At 44.4% G+C, this 24,863-nt stretch overlaps 1 protein-coding gene across 10 annotated transcripts in view; it reads right to left on the bottom strand.

The window, feature by feature from the left end:
- Rreb1 (ras responsive element binding protein 1) overlaps positions 1-24,863 on the bottom strand; it is a 122,605-nt gene that overhangs the window by 20,498 nt on the left and 77,244 nt on the right. For all 10 annotated transcript variants that reach the window (XM_041632663.1, XM_041632668.1, XM_041632662.1 and 7 more), the window contains 3 exons: positions 11,266-11,410; positions 10,597-10,733; positions 622-811 (listed from right to left, as the gene is read on the bottom strand). In XM_041632663.1, the coding sequence (XP_041488597.1) occupies positions 622-811; positions 10,597-10,733; positions 11,266-11,410 (472 nt within the window). The remainder of the gene's footprint in view (positions 1-621; positions 812-10,596; positions 10,734-11,265; positions 11,411-24,863) is intronic.

The raw sequence follows: 24,863 nt of genomic DNA on the forward strand, positions 1-24,863 counted from the left end.
GACAAAAATTACAAAGTGATTTTAGTAGTTTCCATATAGGAAAGGGACAAATTGGCTCATGGGTTTGTTCAAATCTGTTATGATCCAAGGAGCTGAGAAAAACTGCTCAGTAGTTAAGAATGCTTACTGCTTTTCCAGAGGACCTGAGTTCGGTTCCCAGCACCCACAGATGGCTCACACCCACTTACAATCAGCTTCAGGGGACCCAGTGCTCTCTTCTGGCCTCCAGGAACACATGCATGTGCGCGCGCACACACACACACACACACCCAAAAAACCTCAATGCATTTTAATAGAAACTGCTAATAAATACCTAGCTGTAAAGCAGACACTAACAATTGCAACAGAGGTGGTGAACAATTGATAGGGTGGTGAGTATACAACTTCAAATCTCAAAGCCTGAAGAGTGGGCAAAAGGCACTGGATCCTCACAGAAACTGGAAAACACAACCATTGACCCCTCTCAGCCCAAGAAACTCAAGGAGGCCAGACAGGGCCAGACAGGGCCAGACAGGATTTTAGCAAACCGACATTACAGAAAATACCATCACCCCACCCAACACAGCTGCACAGAATGTAGAGGGAGACCATGCGGTAGGTTGCATGGGTCCATCAGCATACCTGAGAAATTCGAGGAAACTTCCTACAGGAGAAGTCAGTAAATCCTAAATCATGGAAGCCAGCAGGAATCGAAGGGTTGTTCTGGATAAAAGGTCTTCCCATGGCATCTCGGGGAAGTTGCTTGTGGACAAGTGCATTGTGACGCAGCACTCCTCGATGTGTGCGGAAGGTTACACAGCAGATGTCACATCTAGGAGAAGTGATGACAACCATGAGGAGGCAGCTCAGAGTCTCCGCTGCTCTGGAGGCTTTACTGTACGCTTTGCTGCTTCATTTTAGTTGAATAAAATAAGGCATAATTGCTGGTGGTTAGCACACACACATGCATGTACACACACACACACACACAAACACACAATGTCTCTCTTTCTCCCCCTCTCCTTTTGTTTTTGTAAAGATATATTTTAATGACTCTGGATATCAAATCTTTGCAGATTGTACAAGATGTATGACACCATCATCCAATGACTGTGCACAAAGAGAAGACAGCTGGGAGTTCCCGCCGTCACCAAAGTGAGGACTTTGTCTCAAAATCAAAAGCCTACGCTGCTGGGCATGGTGTTACATGGCACTTAAGAGACACAAAGGCAAAACCCCTTTTCAAAACCAATACCACATGTCTACACAGCTCTTGCGAAATCACACAGTACTCCTGGCATTTAACAGAGATAAACTAATTATGTTGGTAGCACCACCAGCATTATCTGAAAAATAACCATATGGTGAGCTTACAATAAGTGCAAAAGCCTTACCAGGGAAATGGACAGGATAGTGGGTACCATGATCTCTAGAGCTTCACTGAGTGAAATTTCAGATAGTATGATAAGCAATTCCCTGTCTGTACTCGCTATAATCACGGGAGTCCATGTGGCTAGTTAAATGGAAATTCAAAATCCCCATTCACATAGAGCTCACTGGTGTGGGGCAGGGCAGATGTGCACATCTGCATGATGGTAGAATGTTCCATTTATTGGTATAATCACATCTCTCATAAACCCTCTAAGGGGGCGGGTCTTGTTACCATGTGTTTACAGGGGCAAAGCAACTTCCCCCCATTTACACTACACACTTGTCATTCTTTTCTGCAAAGAAAGACAATGAAATCAACCACATTGCCACTGAGCTCATGCTGCTGAAATGCTGGAAGAGTCTATGCAGCCCTGTTCATTACTCCCTAGCAGCTGCACCTCTTGCCGCTCCCCTGGTAAGCAAGATTTAGAATAACACGTTCCCATCAGCTACTGGAAACACAATGCTCCCTTTGAGGGGAGTCTGCTGAACTCCGGCAGTTGTGGTCGTGAGGTGCTGGCCGCAGAAAACCCAGAGCACAAGTGAGGATTGGAAATGCTTCAGCCACGGGTTCCCCTGGTGTGGAATGTCTGGGGGGATCCACCCCGTGCCACAGTACAAAGAGGGCTGAGTCACAGGTGAGTGGGACAGCAGCACTGACACTGCACTTTACCAGGGTCTATTTTCAGCTGAAACACGTTCGAGTTCTGGGAGCAGGCACATGATCCTGACCTCAGAGGCTGGGAAAAACCTCTGGATATGGGACTCCGGCTTTTAGACCTTCTAGGTTCAAGTCAACTGAACATGGTTACCAGCTCACCTTCTCACACTATTCTGGTTAAAAAGATGAGAGAAATATCAGAATTAGACAAACCGACTTCTAACCACATGTTTGTTATTACGAAATTGCTGTTAGGTTTTTGTATGTGCTTTAAATGATCCTTAACACGTGTATAAGAAGGGGGACTACTTTACCTCAAATAACAAGTAAGAGTGAGGTGAGGTTTTAACACTTCGAGTCTCAAAAATGATCTCCAGCAGCTGCTGAGTATGGGACAGGGACTCCACTGACAGAAACTAACCCTGACTCCCTTAGCACATGCAATGTGAAAGGGCTCCTTTTAATGTTTTCCTGCTTGCACACCTAAGAGACTACGAGAGCTTCTAGAAGAGGTCAGGAGGGCACTGGGAACAGAGAGTAGTGCTTTGTCCATTGCTCATCCTGCCCTACAGCACCAAGGCGCTGGCTCAAGCCTATGACACTGTGTTGGTTTCTATGAACCAGAGATAATTCAAGGACATGATTAAGACAGAAGCTACACTGTGCCTTCCATGGAAGGTGAAAAACAAGGAGAGCAGCGTAGTAGGAGACTTGCCATCTTTAAGAACTCTATCTCATTCTTCTTATGGTAATTTATTACTTTTATACAGTGCCGGTAGAATTTTAAGTTAATATTTACTCGTGCAAGGCACTATCCTAGATACCGAGGAGACCTACCCATCTATCTAGGCTCATTTTATCCTAATTACAGAAGATACAGTCAGTCACTGCTGGGGTAGGAGACTTCGTTCAGCACACGTCTAGTGTGAAGTCAGCAGGCTTATACTTAGCAGAAGGACTTGTTTATCAGGCTAAAAAAGGTCTCGCAAAATAACATATACATCTCAAATATTATGTTTGAGATGTAATATATTCATATAAATAAAATAATAGCAATGATCCTTACTATTTAGGGGCTCTGCACTTGTATCTATTATTCCCTGCTGAGATAGGAGGAAATCACACGTTGCCTGCCTGTTCGGCTCTTAGAGAGAATACTCATGGTATTTGGTGCCATGTTTCTTCTGTTCTGATGCTTTCTGTTGGGGATATGGTAAAGAATGGTTCCTAGACGTGGTTCTGAAGTACTGTCTCGTGTCTTAAGCACAGGAAATTATGCCTTACAGAAGAGCACATACATTTGGGGGGCTCTATTCAGGCATGGATTACAGAGGTATTGGTTGTTGAGGTCAATGCTAATGAAACAATAATACATATTCAACACATAGGCTTTCAACAGAAACAAAGATTATATAGATTTTGGTTGATGGAAAGGAACTTTGCTCCCCTGGAAGCAAAGCTTCAGTGTACACACACATGTGCACACACACCACTCCTCCTTAGCAAGAAGGTTTAATTCGGAGAAAGATTCATGTGAAAACAAGTGCTCTCTCTGGTCCACCCTCTGTTCTTAACCATCTGCTTCCTCAGGCCCTCCTAGTCTGCCTGCCCTGGGGCCACAGATGAGAGAACACTCTCCAATCTGCACGCTTGGGACCTTCAGATCAGTCTATCTACCCTTCATCCTTGCACTTCCACAGGAATCCAGCCTAAGCACCCCTATTTCACATTTTAAAATTCTTCCTTCTTTTTCTTAAGAGTCTCGTGGATGTAGTCCTGGTGGCCTAGAGGTCTCTACTACGTAGGCGAGGCTTGTCTCAAACTCACGGGATCTGCCTCCTTTGTCTCCCAAGTATGGAATCCCCCTCCTCCCGAGACAGGATTTTTCTGTGTAGAATCAGCTGTCCTGGAACTCACTCAGGAAAAGTTCAACTAAAGATTTAAAAAGCACAGAAGCTGAGTATGGTGATACACACTTATAACCCTGAGCACCTGGGATGTGAAGGAAGGAGTATCAGGAGTTCAAGGCGAGCTTTGAGAAGCCATCTCCAGTGAAGTTGCTAACTGCTGTATGCCACAGGCCTAATTAGGAAGGGAACTGAGCTATCTATTCCTTTGATGACAAGCATCCCTGTAAGAAGGGGAGAAGGATGCAAGGAAAGAAGGCATTCTTCTTTCATTTCTTTCTTCCTAGACGAACAGTGAAGCTAAGGTAGAAATGCAGTGAGATATTATCATGGTGTGCATATCCACTGCAGGGACTCACTGACACAGCTTAAAATAGTTAAAAAATGAACTAGATGTCTTTTCTTTGTTAACTTTGTAACTAAGCAATATTGGGGTGTGTTTCTTCTGGTATCTGCTACAGTAATATTTTATTCATCTAGTGACCTTAATGTTCTAGAGCAAGATAGAAACCCTGAAGTTAGCAGAAACGTTTCAAAAAGTAGCCTAAACAGTTAAGCCGGTCTTGGTTCCCTATAGCTTCTCCACTCTCGCCCAGTCCCAGCAAGTACAATTCTGGGCAGTGGGGTCTGGGTGTTAGTTTGCCTGCCTGTTCATAGTAGCACTCAGTCTGGGCTATATAGCAAGATCCTATCTCAAAACAAAACAGTAACTCCCAAAGCAAAAGACAAAAAACAATGCCTCCCTCTAAATACAAGGACGGCTGCAGAACATCTCAGTGGTTAGGAGATGGTACTGTTCTTAAGAGGAATCAAGTTTGGTTCCTAGCACCCATGCTAGGCAGCCCACAACCACCTTTAAGTTCTGTTGCAGGGGAGTCAACACCCTCGACTTCTGTAGGCACTCACACTCATGTGCCCACACATAATTGAAAAGAAAATAAATCCTGAAAAGAAATTAAGTCGGGCAGAGTAGCCCACACCTTTAACCCCAGCATTCCTGAGGCAGAGGCAAGTGGATCTCTGCACGTCCAAGGCCAGTTTGGTCTACATAGCCAGGTGCAGCACAGTCAGGGCTATATAGAGAGATCCTGTCTCAAAAATATAAACAAAAGAAAATTACGGTAGCAGAAGACTAAACAGACACCTTCCCTCTTCTTAAGCATAAAGAAAAAGCTACCCAAAAGATATTTTTAAAAGAATATAGTGGCAAATTTCAAAATAAGGAACTTAAAAACAAAACAAAATAATACAAAACAAAACACTTGCAGATTTTTCCACCATGGCACAAAACAATGATGTATGGCTCTCTGATTTGTCGGCATTAGGGTCCTGCAAGCTTCTATATCTGCCTATTTGACAGTCTATAAGGGTTACGATACTCCCAGGATGCAGGACTCAAACTCCACTTAAATAGCTGCTCAGTGTTTACAAAAGCAAAACTAGATTAAAAAAAATGACTCTTTATGGCAATAAGGAGCAAAGGACAAATGCTTTTATGCTGTCCAGGCCACAGTACTTGGGAGAAGTCCTAGAATTTGACTCCTCCGTGTCACTGGGATAGGGACAGTCAAGAAGGACCACATCAAACCATTAACTATTATGCTGGAGGGCTTAAAATACTAAGAAGGACACATGTGGGCTGGGGAGACAGCTCAGAAAAGTGCTGGCTGCTCAAACATGAGGACACCCGCCCCACCAAGCACCTACATAAAAGCTGGGTGTGATATCGGGTTATCCCACATATGAAAGCACACTACCACACAAACACGTACGTACACAAAATAAATAAAAACCCTTTAAGAAACAACACATTCCAAGACAGCAAAAAACTCATTTAGTATTTGTTGCAGTTCCAGGCCTAGATCATTCTCCCTCCTCTTCACAAATCATTATATCTATTTTCCAGATGGGGGAAACTGAGCCTCTACTTGCCTGAGGTCAGAGGTACCAGGCAGCAGGCTGGGACCATGTTGTCTGTGACCCTGCTTGCTCAGAGGACAGTCATTTGCAGATGTCCCAGCTCCTCCTTGAATCATGTCACACCCTCAATACCCGGGCATTTTTCCTGACACTGATAACTCCCCACTCCCTGCAGTAAACAGAACCTATGAAATACCTGCTGGGGTGACTCTTGGCCAGCCGGATTCCCTGTGATCCAATTCCTTGCTCATTACAGAGTTTTGCTGGAGACTGGCATTCCTTTTAAAAAAAGGATTTCATGCTTCATTTTTCCTGCTCTGTCTCCAGAGGCCAAAAGGAATAAGTGCAAGCAATCCCTAGTCTAGAGCCCCACCCCACCCAGACATTCCTCTTCCCTCAGTCCACCCTTCCTGGCCCATCCTGGGGCAGAGAACTGACATCCACAGCTGCAGTAATCTCTCCCAGTTGTTGTGAGCAGCAGTGACAGCCTGTGACAGACCCCTGGCTGGGTTGCCTTCCCTTGCCACATGCTAGGGTCATGTGCAGGCTCTCTACCCCAGACCAGCACCCAGCTAGGCCTGTTCAACGAAGCCAGCATGACATGAAGCAGGGAGTAGTTTAAGGACCCAGAGGAGACGGAAGGCTCTGAAGCCAGGTGAACCTGGGCTTTGCTCTATTCTTGGGTGGGGAAGAAGCTGTAACTAAGACACCTCTAACCACCAGGCCCTTACAGGCCTCTGCCCTCACTTCATTCATCCTTGGACCCCCGGAGTCTTAATAGAAGACTCTAATATTCTATTCGCCTTTGCCCTGTGCTAACCATGTTGAGAACATGGGGCCAATGACACACCAAGAGTCTCAGGGTCTCTCTGCGGGTAGTAGGTGTACAGTGAAGGGAGCTGAATACTCCTTCAAACAATCATGAAACAGAGACAAGAACGTCCCAGTATATCTCACTAAGTGGTACCATAGTCAGGATCCTCGGCAAGGGCAGGGCTGGCCTGCAACTTACTCTAGTGAGGGTGGTGCTCAGCTTCCCTTCAGAGCCCTGGGTGTCTGCCAAAGACCCCTCTTGCTTCCCATATCCTGATTGATCTGAGGGCACTGCCATAAACTATAAATTACCCCAAGATCAATAATGTGACCATAATCTGGAAGGAATTAAGAGTGCCACAACTTCCAATGTCACATCCAAAGCTCTTCGCCACAGTGTCTTTGTTGGCCCCCCTCCCTTTTTTTCTGGTCAGCCCCCGTGCCCCACCTCAAACATCCCCGTTTTTCTCAAGATTGGTCAAATGCACTGCACTGTCACGATGAGGACTCAGTCCTTTGTTGGATATATTTTAACCGAAATAATGTTAGAATTACTTATTACCCAATCCCCTTTAATCAAGAAGCCATCTAAGATTATACAATAACTTGGGCCAAGTTTGCTTTTGGCAGCTCCTTCATCAACATGGTGACTACCCAGCTGCACAGCCCACCCTTGGGGAAGGCTTCACTGCGTCCTGGCTTGTCTTTAACCTGCTCTGCGGGCTGATCGGCCCCTGGCAGGGGACTGCTTTCCATTAAGAGGGGCTACAACTGCACAGACGCACAGACAGATTTCAGGGACTAAACGTAAGAAAGTGAAAAGTAAGAATGTATCACTAACAGCACTTTTCACAGCTAGAAGATTCCACATGACACACGGGTCATGTTGTTCGTCATTACGCTGAGCAGCACGAGTCTGCACACTGCTCCAGCTCACTACGTTCCCAGCAGTGCAGCCTGTCACTCTGCTGCTCCTCTAACAACAGAGCAAGGCATTCAGCATCACATTCTCCCCTCGGCACCCACTTGCTCACTGCACTGTCTCGCATCACAGTTCCGATCTGAACGCCACTGCACAGCGTGCTCTAGTCAGCCTTCTTCCCTGCCCTATTACCCTCGCCCAGGAGCTAGAAGATAGAAGGCATCATAAAGTAACACCCGATCTTAAGAACGAGACTCTATACAGGGACTTTGTATCTTCCTTTTGTTTGATGCCAGAAATTCATTATTTTGAAACACAGCAGAGTGGAGGAGAAAAGACTCAGCATATATACAAGCTTGGATTGCCAACACTTTATTAAGGAACATGGGCACCTTGCCAACTCTGGTAACGGGAGGGAGTGGGGCAAGGGCAGAAGACAGAAACCAACAGCTGTTTTAAGTTACAGACTCTGGTTCTAAACTGGTAGCACTGTGGCGGTAGCCTCTGGGATTTGAAAATGGAGTTGGTGTCTATTTTAGTTCTGGGTTAACATGCAGTCTCTCCCATCAGCTACTGTCATAATGCAACACCCCAGATAGGCCCCTACTGGCCCAGGCCTGGCCCCAAGGCTTCCTCTGATAGTAGGCTATTATGTGGAAGCTGAGTAGAGACGAGAAAAGAGGAATTAACTATGTTCTATAATCAACTCTTTTTGGTTTTAAAAAGCCAGCCCTACCCGGCTTCACAATAGTTACTAGACAGAGCCATGAAGCCGGAGCTGGTCTGCTCACCAGACATACAAGCCACGAAGCCACCCTTCTCAGAAGCCATCAGTGGCTAGCTGCTGGGGGGTTAGTGGAATGAAAAGCTGCCTGAAGGAGCTAAGTCCATCCAACGCTAAGAAACTTCTTTCGACCCCCTCACCACATGATGCTACTACCATTAAGTAGGTGAGGAAAACTACAGAGCTTCGACTTCACAGCCCACCTGTGCACCATGACCAAGATGATTCCGCTCACGGATTGGTTCACGTCTAATGTGGTTCCCACCTCCATTTGCTCTGAGGAAAAGGGCTTTCCAGACCAGCGTTTTACAAAGGGATACTTGGTCTTGCCTCATCACAGCTACACCATGCTGTGCAGATGCACGCTGCCTAGAAATCTCTCATGAGAGCCAGGCTACTTCCCTGTACGATGGAATTTTCAAGGAAAGTAAAAGTAGTTTGTCCCCAAACAGTAGTACCTGATCACAAAATAAAGTATGAAGTAAAATAAAATGTACACAAGAGCACGGAATGCGTGGCCACCTGGCAGCAATCCCCAGCTGGAGGAACTAGGGTCCACGTGCTATCTACGCACCAATCTCAGGGTGAGAGGCTTGTGTCATGGCAGTGCTCACTCTTCACACCACAGCTCCACATTTAGGAGACCCTGTGGGTAAGGAAACTAGGAAGTTATGTTTCTTGCCAGGTGTGGTAGTGCATGCACACCTTTAATCCTAGCACTCTTGGGGCAAAGACAGGCAGATTTCAGAGTTCAGGGCCAGTCTAGTATACGTGGTGAGTTCCGGGACAGTTGAGGATATATATAGAGAGAATTTTGTATCAAAAAATAAAAAATAAAAACAAAAACAAAAACTGAGGTTCTTAGAACCACTCATTGACAGCTATTTCTTCATAGATCAGAGTCTAGATCAGAGTCCAGAGACATATTTAGAGAGGATGGGAAGGAAACACTGGATGAGGCATTACTGATCTAGCCCTACTTCAATGTGAATGGGTAAACAGAGATACAGATGCAGCTGATGGGAGCCACATGTGAGCAGAGACAGGCCTTTCTAGAGAGGGACCTCTTCTCGCAGAGAGAGAACCCCGCTGGACACTGGCCAGTCCATAAACTGCTGTCTTAGATTGGCAAGTTCCATCCAGGCACTTGACAGCATTTCACTGCTTCATACCTTAACCTCTCTAAAAGCTCTTCCTTCCGCTCCAATGAAAACTGCCATAAAACTGAAAATTTCGGCAGATACCCAAATCCTGTACTCCCAAGATGTCTTCCAAAAGTGTGACAACATGGGGGCCTGCCCTTAGAGGAACCTTCAGCTATATGCTTGAGCAGAAGCTCCCATGTAGCTCTTTGTCTTCTACAGCTTAATTTAAAATAGATGGAACATATACATAGAACATACAAACGTCAGCAATGCTGTGGGAAAAATTTCTGAACCTATTTGTTCACCTAGAAGAAGGACTGTGTGTGTGTGTGTGGGGGGGGGGGTTGTGCTGATAAAAGTTACCAGAGAAGTTAGACAAAGACAGAGCAGTGTTCCCCTCTCCAACACTGCTGGAAATTATACCACCATCCATACTTTCGGCTCTTGAAGCTGAGGATCAGAAACATGGTTGCTGAGAGTAACATAGAGGCTAGCGCAGAACAAGCACTACATAACGGCTTTTCCCCTTTGCACGTTGAGAACCCTTTCTTACCCACAATGCTTCAGGTTTCTGCACTATGGGTCCAGCTCATTAGAGCACTTCTGAGCACCTGGTACATGTTAACGCTGTGCTGGAAACATGAAATGCATGGGCTGTCCCTGTCTAGACCACTTATCCATGTACAGCAAGCAATCAATTTGGTCACAACACATTTTGCAAAGAATGGACACAAAAGTATCCTGTGACAGGAGATTCTCCAATGCCTGGAGACTCAGTGATTACTCAAGGGACCTCAGTAAGAACAAAGGAGCAAAGTGAACACAGCCCATGGCTACAGCCATGCTTGCTCACAATCTTCAAACCAATCTTTTCTACATACCATGTGTTTCTTAAGTGCCTTCCCAAAATCCCCATAAATAAGCCCAGTTGCTGGAGCCCAGTTTGGAGTGACAAGAAATAAGAATGTCATATGCCAGAAGAAACAGTAACATGTAATTTCCCAAACCACCAATCTAATTCACGTTTTCCCTACCTTAATGAGTTATCTGAATGGGTCTCCATGTGGGTCTCTAGTGAATACTTGCAAACAAACTCCTTGAAGCACACTGGACAGTGAAAGACTTCACCAGTCATCTTCTCCAAATCACCCGACTGCCCATCTTCCACCATCTTAGGAAAAAGCAGAGTGGCATCACCAAGGTCGTCTCTCACAAAGGTTTGCTTTCAAAGAGTCTAACATTCATCTAGCAAGTGCTAAAAAGTATGCTCTTCACTCACTAACAAGGTCTGACTGACAACCCATCCACCCATCCACTCTACTCAGTGAACACTACCTCTATACATTCACCCAATCCACCCACCCATTCCTCAGTCCCCTCATCTAATCAACAAATATTTATGGACCATGTACTATCTGCAAGGGATTAGGAATAAATGTGAGGGCAGCAACATAGGTAACGTAAAAAGCATGGGGACAACTTTGGAAACTCATTTCATTCATGTTCTACCTGAGGCTTCTAAAGAGAAAGCACATATAGGTAAATTCCAAGACAGCCAAGGCTACACAGAGAAATCCTGACAACCAGAACAAAATAAGCCCAGAATTGATGTCGACCACGATTCTACATTGTGATAATGAAGATTAGATATTTCTGACCAAAGCCACACAATGGGGCACATTTGTGCTATAAACTCAAAGGACCTTTTTAGCTGGTGCCTGGTCTTCTCTCTCTGACTCAGCATCATGACTCAGTTTCCTTTTGGAGGACAACCGCCTACGCTTCAGAGGGGACGGAGGGGTTGCAGTTGTAGTACTGCTGGTGTCCTTCTCATGAATCTTCATATGCCTAGAAAGAAGACACAGAAAATGTGATTTGACGACCACCATAACCAGACCCGCAGTATTTCTTTTCTCTTTTTAAATAGTGTATATAAAAAGCAGGGTACTTGAAATTTCTCATCAGTTATCACTATTATTTATAAGTACCGGGGATTGAACCACTTGTACACACTAGGCAAGTGTTCTCTCACTGAACAATATCACACTCCTAAACTTTATCGGTTAAGGGCATCATTTCTACCCAGATGACAAGCATTTGTTTTCATAGTTCATTTTCACAGTGATGAGGTTGAATCTAGGGCCTCGTGCACGCTAGGCAAGTGCTCTATCTACAGTGGAACTCTATCCACGTATGCCTTAATTTTTTTTTTTTTTTTTTTTTTTTTTGCGTCAGGACTCACTGTCTCTGGCTTTTCTTTCACTGTGCAGTCTACAGTCCTTAAATTTGTGATCCTTCTGCTTCAGTTTCTAAAGTAGCTGGGATTATATGCCAGCACCATCAGGCCCAGTTCCAATAAGTTTTTAAGAGTGGGGAAATAGCATTTCTTATGTGTTGTCCCCTACCCTGAAAAGCAGCCTAGCTCAAGTTCCTTGGATGACTTCTTGAAAGAAGACAGGCTGAGTATGAAAAGGCTAGGTAGTTTGTACATCAGTGGCAGGTCACATGTGGAGGCTGACCAAACCAAAGATTTGAGATGGTTGGCATGCTGTTTCTTAAAATCAGCCCCTGCCCTACAGCAATGGAGTCCCCTTTCCGACACGGGTGTGGCAGAACGATGCTACAGAATACCATGGGATCGTTCTTTCTGCCTCATAGTTGTTCTCTAGAATCAGAACCTCCTGTCTAGACTACAGACACCACAGTCATCAGCCAAGCTGAATCTACCAAAGAAGGTGGCCTGGCTTTTGAGGACAGAGAACACAGGCCTTGGGAAAAGAAGGCTCAAGTCAAACCTCCATTCTTTTGTGGAAATCAGTGTTGGGAGAGCAGAAGGAGCTAAGCATTTAGTGGGAGAAAACAGGCAAGAATCACAGATGATCAAGCTATGGCCACATAATCCCTTGCTTAGACTCTGAGGGAAGGATGCTTTATTATTTAGTCCTAAGAAATTATTTAGTTAATAGACATAAATGCCTCTGCTCTAAGTAACAAAGTGATGGCAATTCGAGGAGACCATCTGTTTGTTTTTGCTTGCTGTTTTTGAGACAGGGTCCGACTATGCAGTTACAGCTGGCCTGGACTTCACTGTGTACATAGAATAGGTTAGTCTTTTTTTTCCGAGACAGGGTTTCTCTGTAGCTTTGGTGCCTGTCCCGGAACTAGCTCTTGTAGGCCAGGCTGGCCTCGAACTCCCAGAGATCCGCCTGCCTCTGCCTCCCGAGTGCTGGGATTAAAGGCGTGCGCCACCACCGCCCGGCGAATAGGCTAGTCTTGAAATCATAAACATGCACACTATGCTGGGCTTTTGCACCATTAGCCTGGCTAACCCATCTCTTTTCAAGTTGACATTTATAGCTAGGTAGAAATGGCAAGTTGGTAAGTTTCTTTGTGACATTTGTTCCATGATTCACCACAAATGTTGTTTTGAAAAAAAAAAAAACTCTTAAGATTTGGAAAAAATTAAATTGCAAGGGATATCAATTAGTATCAATCTAGTCTTTTTGATAAATTTTAATTAAATTAGCTAAATGAATATCCCTTGCTATCCCTAAAATAGTAAAAATACTAGAAACTAGAGAAAGATAGCTGAAAACACGGGCCCATTTCAGGCTGCATAGTCTCAATCACACATGGTACAAACACACATATAAGGCAATGCTGTATTATTTCACCCTTGGGATTTATGAGAGAAATTGTTTTCATAGCAGACAGGAAGGGGGGTCTGGAACCAGCGTTTAGTGAGGGTCCCGTGAGAACATTATCTAGATGACTGTCCTTTATACATGGCACAGTTCAGATGCACAGAGGCCACAACCCTCCAGCCAGAATGAGCTACAGTATAGCCAGCCTGACATCATGCTCTACCTACAAACAAGACAGCCTCCAAAGGCCACTTCAGGCCTTTGTTCTGGATCACCTGCTGCAAACTCAGGACCATAACCCAAACCTGGCCACTTCCTTATTGGTTTCTTGTGGCACAAGGCAGAACAGCAGATATCTTGGCAAATTACACCAGGAGACAGGAGGGTGAGGGTCCCAGAGGTCAGACACAGAATACACCCTAACTCCAGTCTCGGTCACTGCGGAACCCTCTGCCCAGGCTCACACCTTTCACCGCAGGAGTGTTAAGGATACTGAGCGAAGGCGGCAGGCCATAGCAGGAGCTCTGCAGCACACAAACGCTGGACAAAGCAATCCGTTCTACTTCTCTCACATTCCTGCTGGGACATCAGATTCAAAAGCTCAAGTATAGCTTCCTGCGACAGTGAAACCTCTGGTTGCTGGCCACAGCATGGGGAGTTCCCAATACCTTCTCCTAGCCTCATGATGACAATAGTGGCAGGGTGACTCATGGTCTCAAGTCAGTCAACAGCCAGAGAGTTCTAGCCAAGTCTCCACTGGGTTCTGCTTCCCTAGCCTCCAGAGGCAGGGATGACAACTCAGCTGTATGTGTCCTTCAGGAGACTTGGAGGACACTGGTGAGCCATCTCAATGAGCCAGTAATGGCCTCTTCCTTTCAGGGTAGGGCCATGGTCGCAAGGATTGGTGGGCAAGATACAACTCATAATTCCTACACATAAAATGCCAGACTCCGTTTTCTCCCTAGATTTTATCTAATTTCCATGTACCCCAAATCAGTGAAGGCCAATGAGCACGAAGCTCACTGAGATGGTATCCTGCTGCCCACTCTGCACATGAAGTCTCTCTCCGTCCAAGCAGAGCAGAGTGTATACATCCTCCAGTTTCACTTGCATGCTACCAGACACGGGGATTTCTCGACATTCACCAACCGTTCTCACTGTAAAACTCTTCCTTCGCCATCCCAAGCTGAAATTCCTCTCTTGCTTTAAGTGTCTGTTTGTGACAAAGTGATGGTTTACACTATTTCCCACAGTAGAGCTTTTCAGGGGGATTATAGCATTTCATTTTTCCGAGTTCTCTCTTCATAATTAAAACACCGCAGCCCCCCCCCCCACACACACACACTGCGTACGAGGCTGAGAAAGAATACAGGTCACTTACTGATCTCAGAGTATGTGCTAAACAACGTCAGCACCACACTGGATCCAGCAAGCACAAATCTAAACGAATGTGTACAGAGCATATGACTCTGACACATGGTGACCACTGAAGACAACAGAAAAAGAGCCTGATTTGCTTCTGCTGAGCAAGTGAGTTTACCTGACACATTCCAATTCCCACTGTTTGCTGTGAGCTAAGATGATCAGGATTCCTTCAGCCAAGACCATAATAAAGCATTCCCTTTTCTTCCCTTGAGCAATTTAAAGGATATCTTTTCATTTCCAGAGTGACAAAGACGGCTTATGATGTAGTGTTGGCAGAAGTGAAGACTGGCAATCATCTTTCTGAAAAGTAGCCGAGTATCACAGACTTTAAATAAGCAGTATCCATGACCCTAACCGCACTTAACAGTTGTTGCATGTAGTTGCAAGTGTGTGGATATGTGAGTGTGCATGCGCAGGTGCGACAGCACACATGCTGAAGTCAGAAGATAACCTTGCATATTGGTTCTCACCTTCCACCTTGTTCAAGACAAGGTCTCTTGTTCACTGCTGTGCCTGCCAGGCTAGCAGCTGGCCAGTCAGCTTCTAGAGGTTCTTCTGTCTCAACCTGTCTTCTGGGAGTGGCATGCTGGGAAGACATATGTCTTAAAAGGCAATAATGTGGCCACCAAGTCTACCAACTCGAGTTTGATCCTGGGAACTCACGAGGTAGATGGAAAGAACCCATTCTCAGAAGTTGTTCTTTAACCTCCACGCCTGAGAGCTTATGCTTGCTTACACACACACACACACACACACACACACACACACACACACACACACAGAGAGAGAGAGAGAGAGAGAGAGAGAGAGAGAGAGAGAGAGAGAGACAGCCAGCACTGTTCGTGGACAAGCTGTCTTATAATTGAGATGGTTGCATCAGAGACTACAGAGACTCAGTACTATGTTGGTTCTATTGTGTGCTGGCCACGCCATCTTTCCATCTGTTCTTCCTTCCTGCTATTCATTCTCTACACAGCACCCGGGCAGCTTCTAAAACAGATAGTATCATACACCCCCTGCTTAAAGTTTTCAGAATTCCTAATGGTTCTTAGTAAGCTCCTGTCTTGGTACCTAGGTATTTCCGACACCTTCTGCCTAGGAAGTGGTACTCCAGGACTTCCTAGGTCTGGCTTCAGCTATCTAGGTTTTGTATCATGCGATTCCTCCTAGGAGGCCTTAAGATTCCACATGCCACTTCTGCAGATGTTCAAGCCTACTACTCGGTTTTGATTCCTTCATAACCCACAGCAGAAAACAATAATATCATGTACTCAATTTGATCCTCAGTTTTCAACCAAAAGTGAGTTCTACTACTGTAAGAGCCTGTTTCGTCTTGGTCTCTACACCAAGGCACACAGCAAACTGACAAGAAATACATACAATGTGGCTAGATTGATGAAGAAACAAATGAGTGTCTGTCAAAGCAAGGAATGGACAAGTGAAGAACAAAGCATATGTAGAAACCATTTTAGTCAGAGCATCGCTGTAACATCCATCTTCACGTTTCACAACACGATAAAGTGAGCACACTTGACATCCAATGGTTGACTATTGCACTGTCAATTTTAATGGCAACTGTGTCAAAAACGAATGCTGAAGATAGAGGTTAATTTTTCCCCTGTTATTAGAACTAATTAACTACCTCAAAATAGTGCCTCTCCTCCAGAAAGGTTAATGTATAGCCAAAGTATACTTCTGCTGTTGCATAAAATTCTAAACTTTTCCTTTGGACATGTGATATATTAACAGCAGTAAGCCTGCCACGCTGCCAAAAAACTGGCAATTTTGTTAACATTTCTAGAATCAGGAACCTTCTCCACCAAAACCTAGTAAAATCCTTTTTACTGCACTGTCTACAGGTTTGGGTAAGTGCCTTGGACGTCAATAGGTTTTGAATATGGCCATCAGTTCTCTCATATCCATCTGTCATTTCCAACACCTGGAGGGCTTTTACAGCGATGCACAAAGACAATGCAGGCATTTTAGATATTTATCTATTCTGTGTGGCCATGTGTGTGGCACTGGAGCAGAAGTCAGAGGACAACTTTCAAAGTCAGCTCTCTCTACCACGTGGGTCCTGGCAATGGACCTCAGGTCATCAGATACGGTGACAAGAACCTTTAGCCTCTGAACCATCTTATGGACCCTAGCTGAATATTTTTTTAACAGCTACTTTGAATTTGAGGGTGATCACTAATTTTTCAACTTAAACCTTCCTCCTTTATTGGAGGCTGGAGAAATGGCTCAATGGTTAAAACCACTTATCGCTCTTGTAGGACCCAGGTTCAGTTCCCACCACCTATATGGTTACTCACAACCATTAGTACCTTCAGTCAGCATGTCTGGGGCCCTTGTGGCTTCCAAAGGTACCCAGCACATATATGGTACACATAACAAACATGTAGGTAGAACACTAATACAAATAAAATAATACAAATAAAAAAAATAAAAGACTTCCTCCTATAAATGTAATTGTTGTTTTCTAAAATTTGAGGTTCATCTTATTGATTACAATGCAGGAAAATAAAACCCAGAGTATGCTAGGCAAGCATCTGTCAAGTGATATCATTGTTAACCGTATTTTCTACAGTTTGTACAATTAACTCAAGGAAGATGGATCACAGCCCAGTCCCTAAAATGCACCCTTCTCTAGCTCTTAACATCTTCTCTATTTTCAAATACAGGAATTTTCTGCTGATATTTTAGATTTTGGCATGTGATCAACTGTTGGTTCTGTCTGCGCAGCAAGCAGGAGTTTAGAGAAAAGGAGAATCTGTTGACTGCAGTGGCCTTGGAGTAGTGATGCAATCTGGGTATTAGATACTGATTTCTTTTTTTTTTAATAATTATTTATTTATTATTTATACAATACTCTGTCTGTGTGTATGTTTGCAGGTCAGAAGAGGCCACCAGACCTCATTACAGATGGTTGTGAGCCACCATGTGGTTGCCGGGAATTGAACTCAGGACCTTTGGAAGAGCAGGCAATGCTCTTAACCACTGAGCCATCTCTCCAGCCCCCTAGATACTGATTTCTAATGCATGGACCTCAGATCAACATCACCTGGACGCTTCTTACAACTACAAAGTCTTGCCTCCTAGACCCACAGACTCGAGGCTGAGGCACAGCCCACCCACCTGGGTTTGCACAGGACTTGAGGGTGACAATGAAGGATACAAGTGTGAATGGTACAGGAGCCTCCTCAAATTCTTTAGCTCTTTACACTGCCTTCAGATTTTGTTAAGTCAGACCAGGAAGGATGTGGACCCTCTCACACACCCATCTTCCAATACACCAAGTATAAATTCTTAAAGGAAATTGGGTATGTAACATTCTTAAAATTCTTTTGAATACTTTTAAAGGGGACCCAAACTAAGGCTCGACCCTGGTCGTCAGGGCATTCATTAAATCTCCCATATCTACTTTACATCGCAAGGGTAGTGCTCAGGAGAGATCTAGATATTTCCAGTGTGTGTTAGAGCTCCAGTTGCAATTTCCTCATAAATGTATTAGTGGAGGGGTTGAAGTGTTTGATAATCTGAGCAAATGACATTACAAGAAAGGTCACCCCATCACTACACTCTACACTGCCAGCTCTACATTACTGAAGGTGACTGGTTCAAACAGGTTTCTGGAAACCTGGGTATAGATACATCCCCATCTACCTGGTGCTAGCTTTTCTTGCCTTTCACACAGTGCCTTGTGATAAGCCAAGAGGGAGTGAAGAAATCTGAGAAGCATCACAGCTCTACAACCTACATTTCTGGCGGGAGGAAAGCATGTCTCTGCAAAGATCTGGGTTTGTTTTTGTAACAAATACCTCGCAAAGGAGTTTAGGGTAGAATGCAGAGACTGATGCTCACATTGTCAGTCAAGTTCTGAAAAGGGGATGGAGTATGAAGACAGTATAAGACAGCTGATGAAGAGGACTGGCAAGACAGTCTTAGTGTGCCCCACCTGTTAGGGCAATGGCTCCTTTCTTACTAGAGTTTAGGGTCTTAGATATGCTCTCAATCTCTGAAATGCATGGGTCTACCTACTCCACCACTGTCCAGTTAAATTCCATGTCCTCTCATAGGACAATGGGGCCCAATGGAGGCCATAACAAAGTGTAACTCCAGCCCTTAGTCCTAATATTGAAGCTTATCCCTGCTTCCCCTGCTGCGTAGAGGAAGCAAGTGTTGAGACAACATTCTCCACAATCACAGAATGTTTTCCTGAGCTTGACTTTCTCCACAATACTCATGTGATAACATGTCACATGATAACATGTCAGCAAAGCAAAGCAGAGCACATTCTGAGGGTGCCAGATTAAGGGACTGGTTAACTTTACCCAGGTGAGTTAGGGAAGCTTATTTCAGAGAAGGCACACACCACTTTCACACTCTTCATTAACAAGTACTCTGGGCACCACTTTACCAGCCCAGTTCATCTCTCTAATCCTAAACCAAGAGTTCCAGGCCTGATGATTGGACCACTATTTCCGGTCTCCTGTATCAAGTACCTTCCAGAGCTGGGAAAAGTCAATTCCCATCTGTTCTGTCTTGGCCCTGTGTAAGACGCATCCTGGCATAAACACTTATCACTGATAAAAGGAGCCGCAGTTTTGGCTCTCAAGAGGTAGTGTTCTTTGGGGACACAAAGAGGACCTTACATTCTTCTCTTTTTCCTTCTTTTTTTTTTTTTTTTTTTTTTTTTTGGTTTTTCAAGACAGGGTTTCTCTGTGGTTTTGGAGCCTGTCCTGGAACTAGCTCTAAAAGAGAAGTGGATGGCATCCTCTGGCTATCATCTGTCTCCTTAGAAACAGGGTTCTGTTAGTGGCTGCTATAGCTAGCTCCCTCTTGCTCTCTTTGTCTCACACCCAGTAGAAGGGGGCAGGCAGCCCAGGCCATCGCTCCAATCTTTAGACATCTTCCTAAGGGTCAGGCCTTTAACTCCACATTCCCCCTTTCTCCTTTGCCTGCACTTGTTTCCTAAAGTAATTTCTCAGTTACTACATTTTGTATAGATTATCTGTACATACATTTGTCTATAAAATACATGTTCAGTTGGGATCAATGCTTATTGATCTAGCTATCAGGGAGGCTGAGGCCAGGAGTTTTACGGCCAGCCTAGGTGATAAACTGTTGTGGAATATTTGTTTACACTGCATAAAGATATTTCCATGTTAGCTGGGCGGTGGTGACACACACCTTTGATCACAGCACTCAGTAGGCAGAGACAGGCGGATCTCTGTGCATTGGGATCTCTGTGCACTCAAGGCCAGCCTGATCTACAAAGCCAGGAGAAATAAACCCTGTTTTGAAAGACAAACACCCAAGCATCTGTTTTGCCTCACCTGCCTAAGGCACCTGACTTGTTTAATAAAGAGCTGACGGGCCAATAGCTAGGCAGGAGAGACTATGTGGGATCCGGGGAGAGTGAGGAACTCAGGGTTAGAATATTACATGAAAGGTCACAGAGGGAGCCAGACACATTCAGAACAGAGGGAAGGTAAAGAGCCACGTGGCAGAGGGTAGACTAATAGAAACAGGTTAATTTGAGTTATAAGAGCTAGTTGGGAACAATCCTAAACTAAAGGCTTTCATAATTAATAATAAGTCTCTGTGTCATTATTTGGGGATTGGCAGTATAGAGAAAAGTGACAATAAACCTTCCCTCAAAATAAAAAAAAGAAAATCAAACATTACTTATTCTTGAAAAACAAAGACATAAGAGGTTGCATGAGCTGACCTGTTTCTCAGTCCAACAGAACTTTTGTGCACACAGAACTGAAATCACTCTCTGGGATCTCCGCTGTGTGAGTGCAGACAGACTGGAAGGAAGCATTTCCAGCTAACAGTCCCTAATTATTTCGTGGCAGTTTCTTCCCCAGGCTAAACTGCCTCATTTTCCTTAACTTTACCATTATAACCCGAAGTCCAAAGTACACACCCACAGGCAGATTGTCCTGAAAATGACAGTCTTAGGTGATGGGGCCACAAATGAAGTCACCACTCTCAAAGTGGCCTCCCTGGCTTTGAGCCATTACCTCTGTGGGAAATCATTGCCAGCTTCACCACAGAGAAAGCCTGTCTGTGGCACGGGCTAAAATAACAGTGTCAAACCAAGCCCAAGCCTATGCTTCACGGTAGAATGGAATGCTCAAGTCACCGAGAGCATGTCACTTTAGCCTGGCAGGAGGTTCTTCTTAAGTCTCTGAAAGATGGCAGAATCTTCCTTTTGTGGAGGAGGAAAAGACAACCACTTTCATAGTAAGCCAACAGTGAATCAATTGTGCCACTCCCCAACCCTTCCAGAAGGGGAACAAGAAACATTTAGGTTGGGCCCTTCAAGATGGTCACCTCATGCCCAATGGACGGCAGTATGGTGGGTGGAGAGACAAGAGCAGGGTGATGAAGAGAAGTCTCCACTGCCAGGGACATCTTGTATCATTTAGGAGCCAGTGAGAAGCAAATGGGAAAGGAGGAGGAATCTGGATCAGGGAAGATGACAACTGAGCATCATCACCTGCCCAGACCACTGGGGCTCATTCTGCAGGCCGGCAGCACTTACAGCTGCCTTATATCTTAAACGGGACCGATGCAGGGCACAGATGGTCTCTGCTTTCCATCAAATGCCGTGCTTTGAGGGAAGAATTGCACACGGTTGTCATTAAGCGAGTTGAGGAGGAGAGGGCCTCAGAAGAGTCGCTTATAATCTTGGCCCACAGTTTTCTCACCTGTAGAGTTGGTGCAGCCCTCTGAGTGAGCTGGGTTACATAAGCCCGGAACATAAGAACGACCTGCTGACACTCTCTGAGCCCATTATGAAACAGTCTGATCTGAGAAAACAAAATCTCCACTGAAGGCCAATGAGCTCCCCACGGAGGATGCTAGAACCCCGAAAGGAGTAAAGAGCAGTTCACGGGTGCACACAGGCTCCAGGAGAGATGCTGGTTCTGTGCCAGACACATGGCACAGGGTTCTGTGCTTCTTGTTCATTTCCTCATCTAAGGGGGTAAAGGGTGTAGATGTTGCCTTTCTTAACAAATCAGAGAAACGCTGATGAGTGGGCACGTTTCAGTGTTTGCTAGCACCAGCTTGCACAGCCCAAACAGGTCGGACAGGTTGGATATTTAAACAAAGGTGGAAAAATGTGAGGTCTAAAGCCCAGCGAAGTGCTGCCCTAGAAATAAAGCCAGCACCCTTGCAGGCCTCCATCTGTGAGCGTGCGGTGGAAAGCAGAACCCTCCTCCATGTTGCTAATTTCTTGTTATACACACCCACGGTTTGGGCCAAATCCTTGGAACACCAGGCCAATGCACAGCAGAAGAGACTACGATACACTTCTCATCCTACTCCCAGCACACTTACCCCTTGTCTGCTGTGACCTAGTTCTCGGCTCTCCTAACTACTGGGCTGTTCAAGTATGGGCAAGCATGATGCTCTGGGTTTTGATGCCATCCACTAGTTTCACCTGGTATGACTAAGCTTTTGGAATATTTCAACAAAATAGGTCAAAAACATCACACTGCCTGAATTCAAAAGAAAACTTTGGTACTTACTTCAGCTCCAAAAGAAGATGAAAAGATAAACATCCCCACTGCTACAACATAAGAACGGTTGTTAAAAATATTAGCATCCAGCCAGACAAATGATAAAGGGTTACGAACCAGATCATGAATTTGTGAAGTGGCTCTGAGGCGAAGGCCTGACTGCTGTTTAACACACCCTGTGAGCGGACAGTTTTATGAGCTCTTTCCCTCCCTTCAACCTAACTGAACTCCAACTGGTCATTCAGAAAGAAAGAAGCACCAGTCACAAGTACACTTTTAAATTATTCACTCAAAAATAAAAGTGTAGCGACACTTTAAAAGTATATTAGAGAAGGAAAATCCAGAGTGAAAGAAAAAAAAAAATGTAATTTCCAAACAGCTACTCAAGAGATTCGGTCAACATCAGCTAACTTTCTGCTTTGATGTCTTCTCATGCATTTTATCTTATTTGAATAATAAAATTAAGCGAGGTCACTTTCGCCTACTCTTTCTCAGAGAATAATAGTAGTGTTCTACTACTTGCAGATTTCTCAAATGCAAAGTAAAAGCACTGAAAAGAGCCACAGAATATCATCTAATAGCTCAGTACAAGTCCACACCCCACTCTAAATATGAAAATATCACAGAACAAGCAGAAAAGATAACAATAAGGATTTGCACAATTTAAAAATGGAGGCAGGCATCTGGCCCACAGCTTCTCCGCAAAACACTGTCAACAGACTTGGGTTCTTAGAATGCATCGTGTTCATTGTGTTGCTCCATTTTTAAAGGGCACAGAACGTATTTTATTCTGTTTGTAAATCTGTGTGCAGATCTGGCCTGCAACAGAATGTTGGGCTAAATATCTTAAGAAAAAGGGCATTGGGACAAGTTGTCAAGCACTTAACACAAACTGTAGGCCTAGCTCTGAATCCTAGGACAGACCCTGGGAGACTCCTCTGGCCATTTCATGGAGGGTCCTTTCCTAGAAAGTCAGAATGGGAAAATTGATGATCAAAGGCTGCAAAAGCAGTCCAGGAAATGTCACCTGTATCAAAGCACCCGGGTCCCAAACCTGGCTACTGAGATGTCAGCAAAGGCTAAAAATGTTTAAAGATGATCAAAGAAGAAAGCTATAAAAACAATCAAGTAAGAAAGCTACTTATTGGAAGTTTAATAATGTAATTAGAGAAAAATTGGTAACTTAAGAATTCTGCGATGAACAGATTTACAATGTTCATGCTCATTGTCCAGGCCCCTGAATCACTTGCACACTCAAGAGGATGCAAAGGGTATTAAGGGTAGTGAGCAGGGGCTAATACATATAAAGGTTTTGGTTACCCTCCCCCCAATTAAAAGTTTCAGCCCTTAAAGAATGTCCTCTAAACTGTATCAGAGTTGTGTTTAATATAAAATATTAGATCTGTTGATAATACTTAATACTATCACCATAAAACTACCACTCATTAAATACTCAACGTGTGTGGGTATGATATGTGTGCATTTACATATATTCAGTGCTGTTAATCTTCTGTTGTGTATATACAGTTAAAATCCCACATATATGTTGTTTTTGGTAATCTCAGTTATATAGCGTTGCATGCAAGATAACAGGACATTTATGTATGATCTTTCATCTGATGGTTTTTTGTTTGTTTGTTTTGTTTTTGAGACAACAGTCTCACTCTGTATCCCAGGCAGCTGTGCAGCTCTGAGATCATTCCAACTTAGCCTCTGGTGCTGAGATTAGAAGCACAATGTCCCTGTGCCCACCTAAGATGTACCGTCTTCTAGGCTGAATTAAAATTAAGATTTCCAATTGTTTCTGAAGCAGTTTTCCTTTAGCTTGTCTTTCTTCTTTTCTTTAGAACTATCTCAAGCCCAGATGCCTACAGTTGCAGCTACTTGAGGGGGTAAGGGCAGGAGGATAACTAGAGCAAAGATGTCTGGGGGCAGGCCTGGGCGGCACAGCAAGAACCTAAATCAAATAAACAAGAACAGGCACGGGATAGGATCGCCCCAAAAATTTTTCTCCTGGAACTAATTTCCCGTTGATGCCTTTTTCCCACAGAGGAACATAGTGGCAGAGTGAATATCTTTTGAGGGGACTGGTTAAACCTTTGCATTGTCACCTCCTCATGTGGGAAGCAGCAAGTATCAGGATTCATTACTCAGAATCCTCGGAAACTCAATACGACTATAAGAGAATTTCAGAGGACTCTTCCTCTTGGTGGGGACAGAGGGCAAAGAAATGACTAGTCCCTTGGAGACACTGCTGCACCTCTGCTGCTTGTCTTGTTTTGTGCTGGCCACCTGTTCCAGTTTAGCTGTGCATGCCAACAGCAGGCTTAGCTCAAGCGTTGCAGAATAGCATGCTAACTCCGGAGTCTCTGTGGTCTCATTTATCATGGAGTAGGTCACATTTCTGTGCAGCTAAAACTTTCTTCAAGTATAACAGGAACACATAAGCCTCTGTTCCTGAAGACGACATGTTATCCAGTAGCATCCTCAGGGTCAGGCAATAAAGTCCATGGGAAAGCACTTGGTCATGCTGCCTTGCTTTTCTTGCTTTTCTTACTTTTCTTTCTTTCTTTCTTTCTTTCTTTCTTTCTTTCTTTTTTGCTTTTCAAGACAGGGTTTCTTTGTGCAGCTATGGAGCCTGTCTTAGAACTTGCTTTGTTGACCAGGCTAGCCTCAAACTCAGAGATCTGCCTG

Source organism: Microtus oregoni, unplaced genomic scaffold (genome assembly GCF_018167655.1).
Source record: "Microtus oregoni isolate MIOR12 unplaced genomic scaffold, Mior012 000042F_ref0000377, whole genome shotgun sequence".
Taxonomy (NCBI): domain Eukaryota; kingdom Metazoa; phylum Chordata; class Mammalia; order Rodentia; family Cricetidae; genus Microtus; species Microtus oregoni.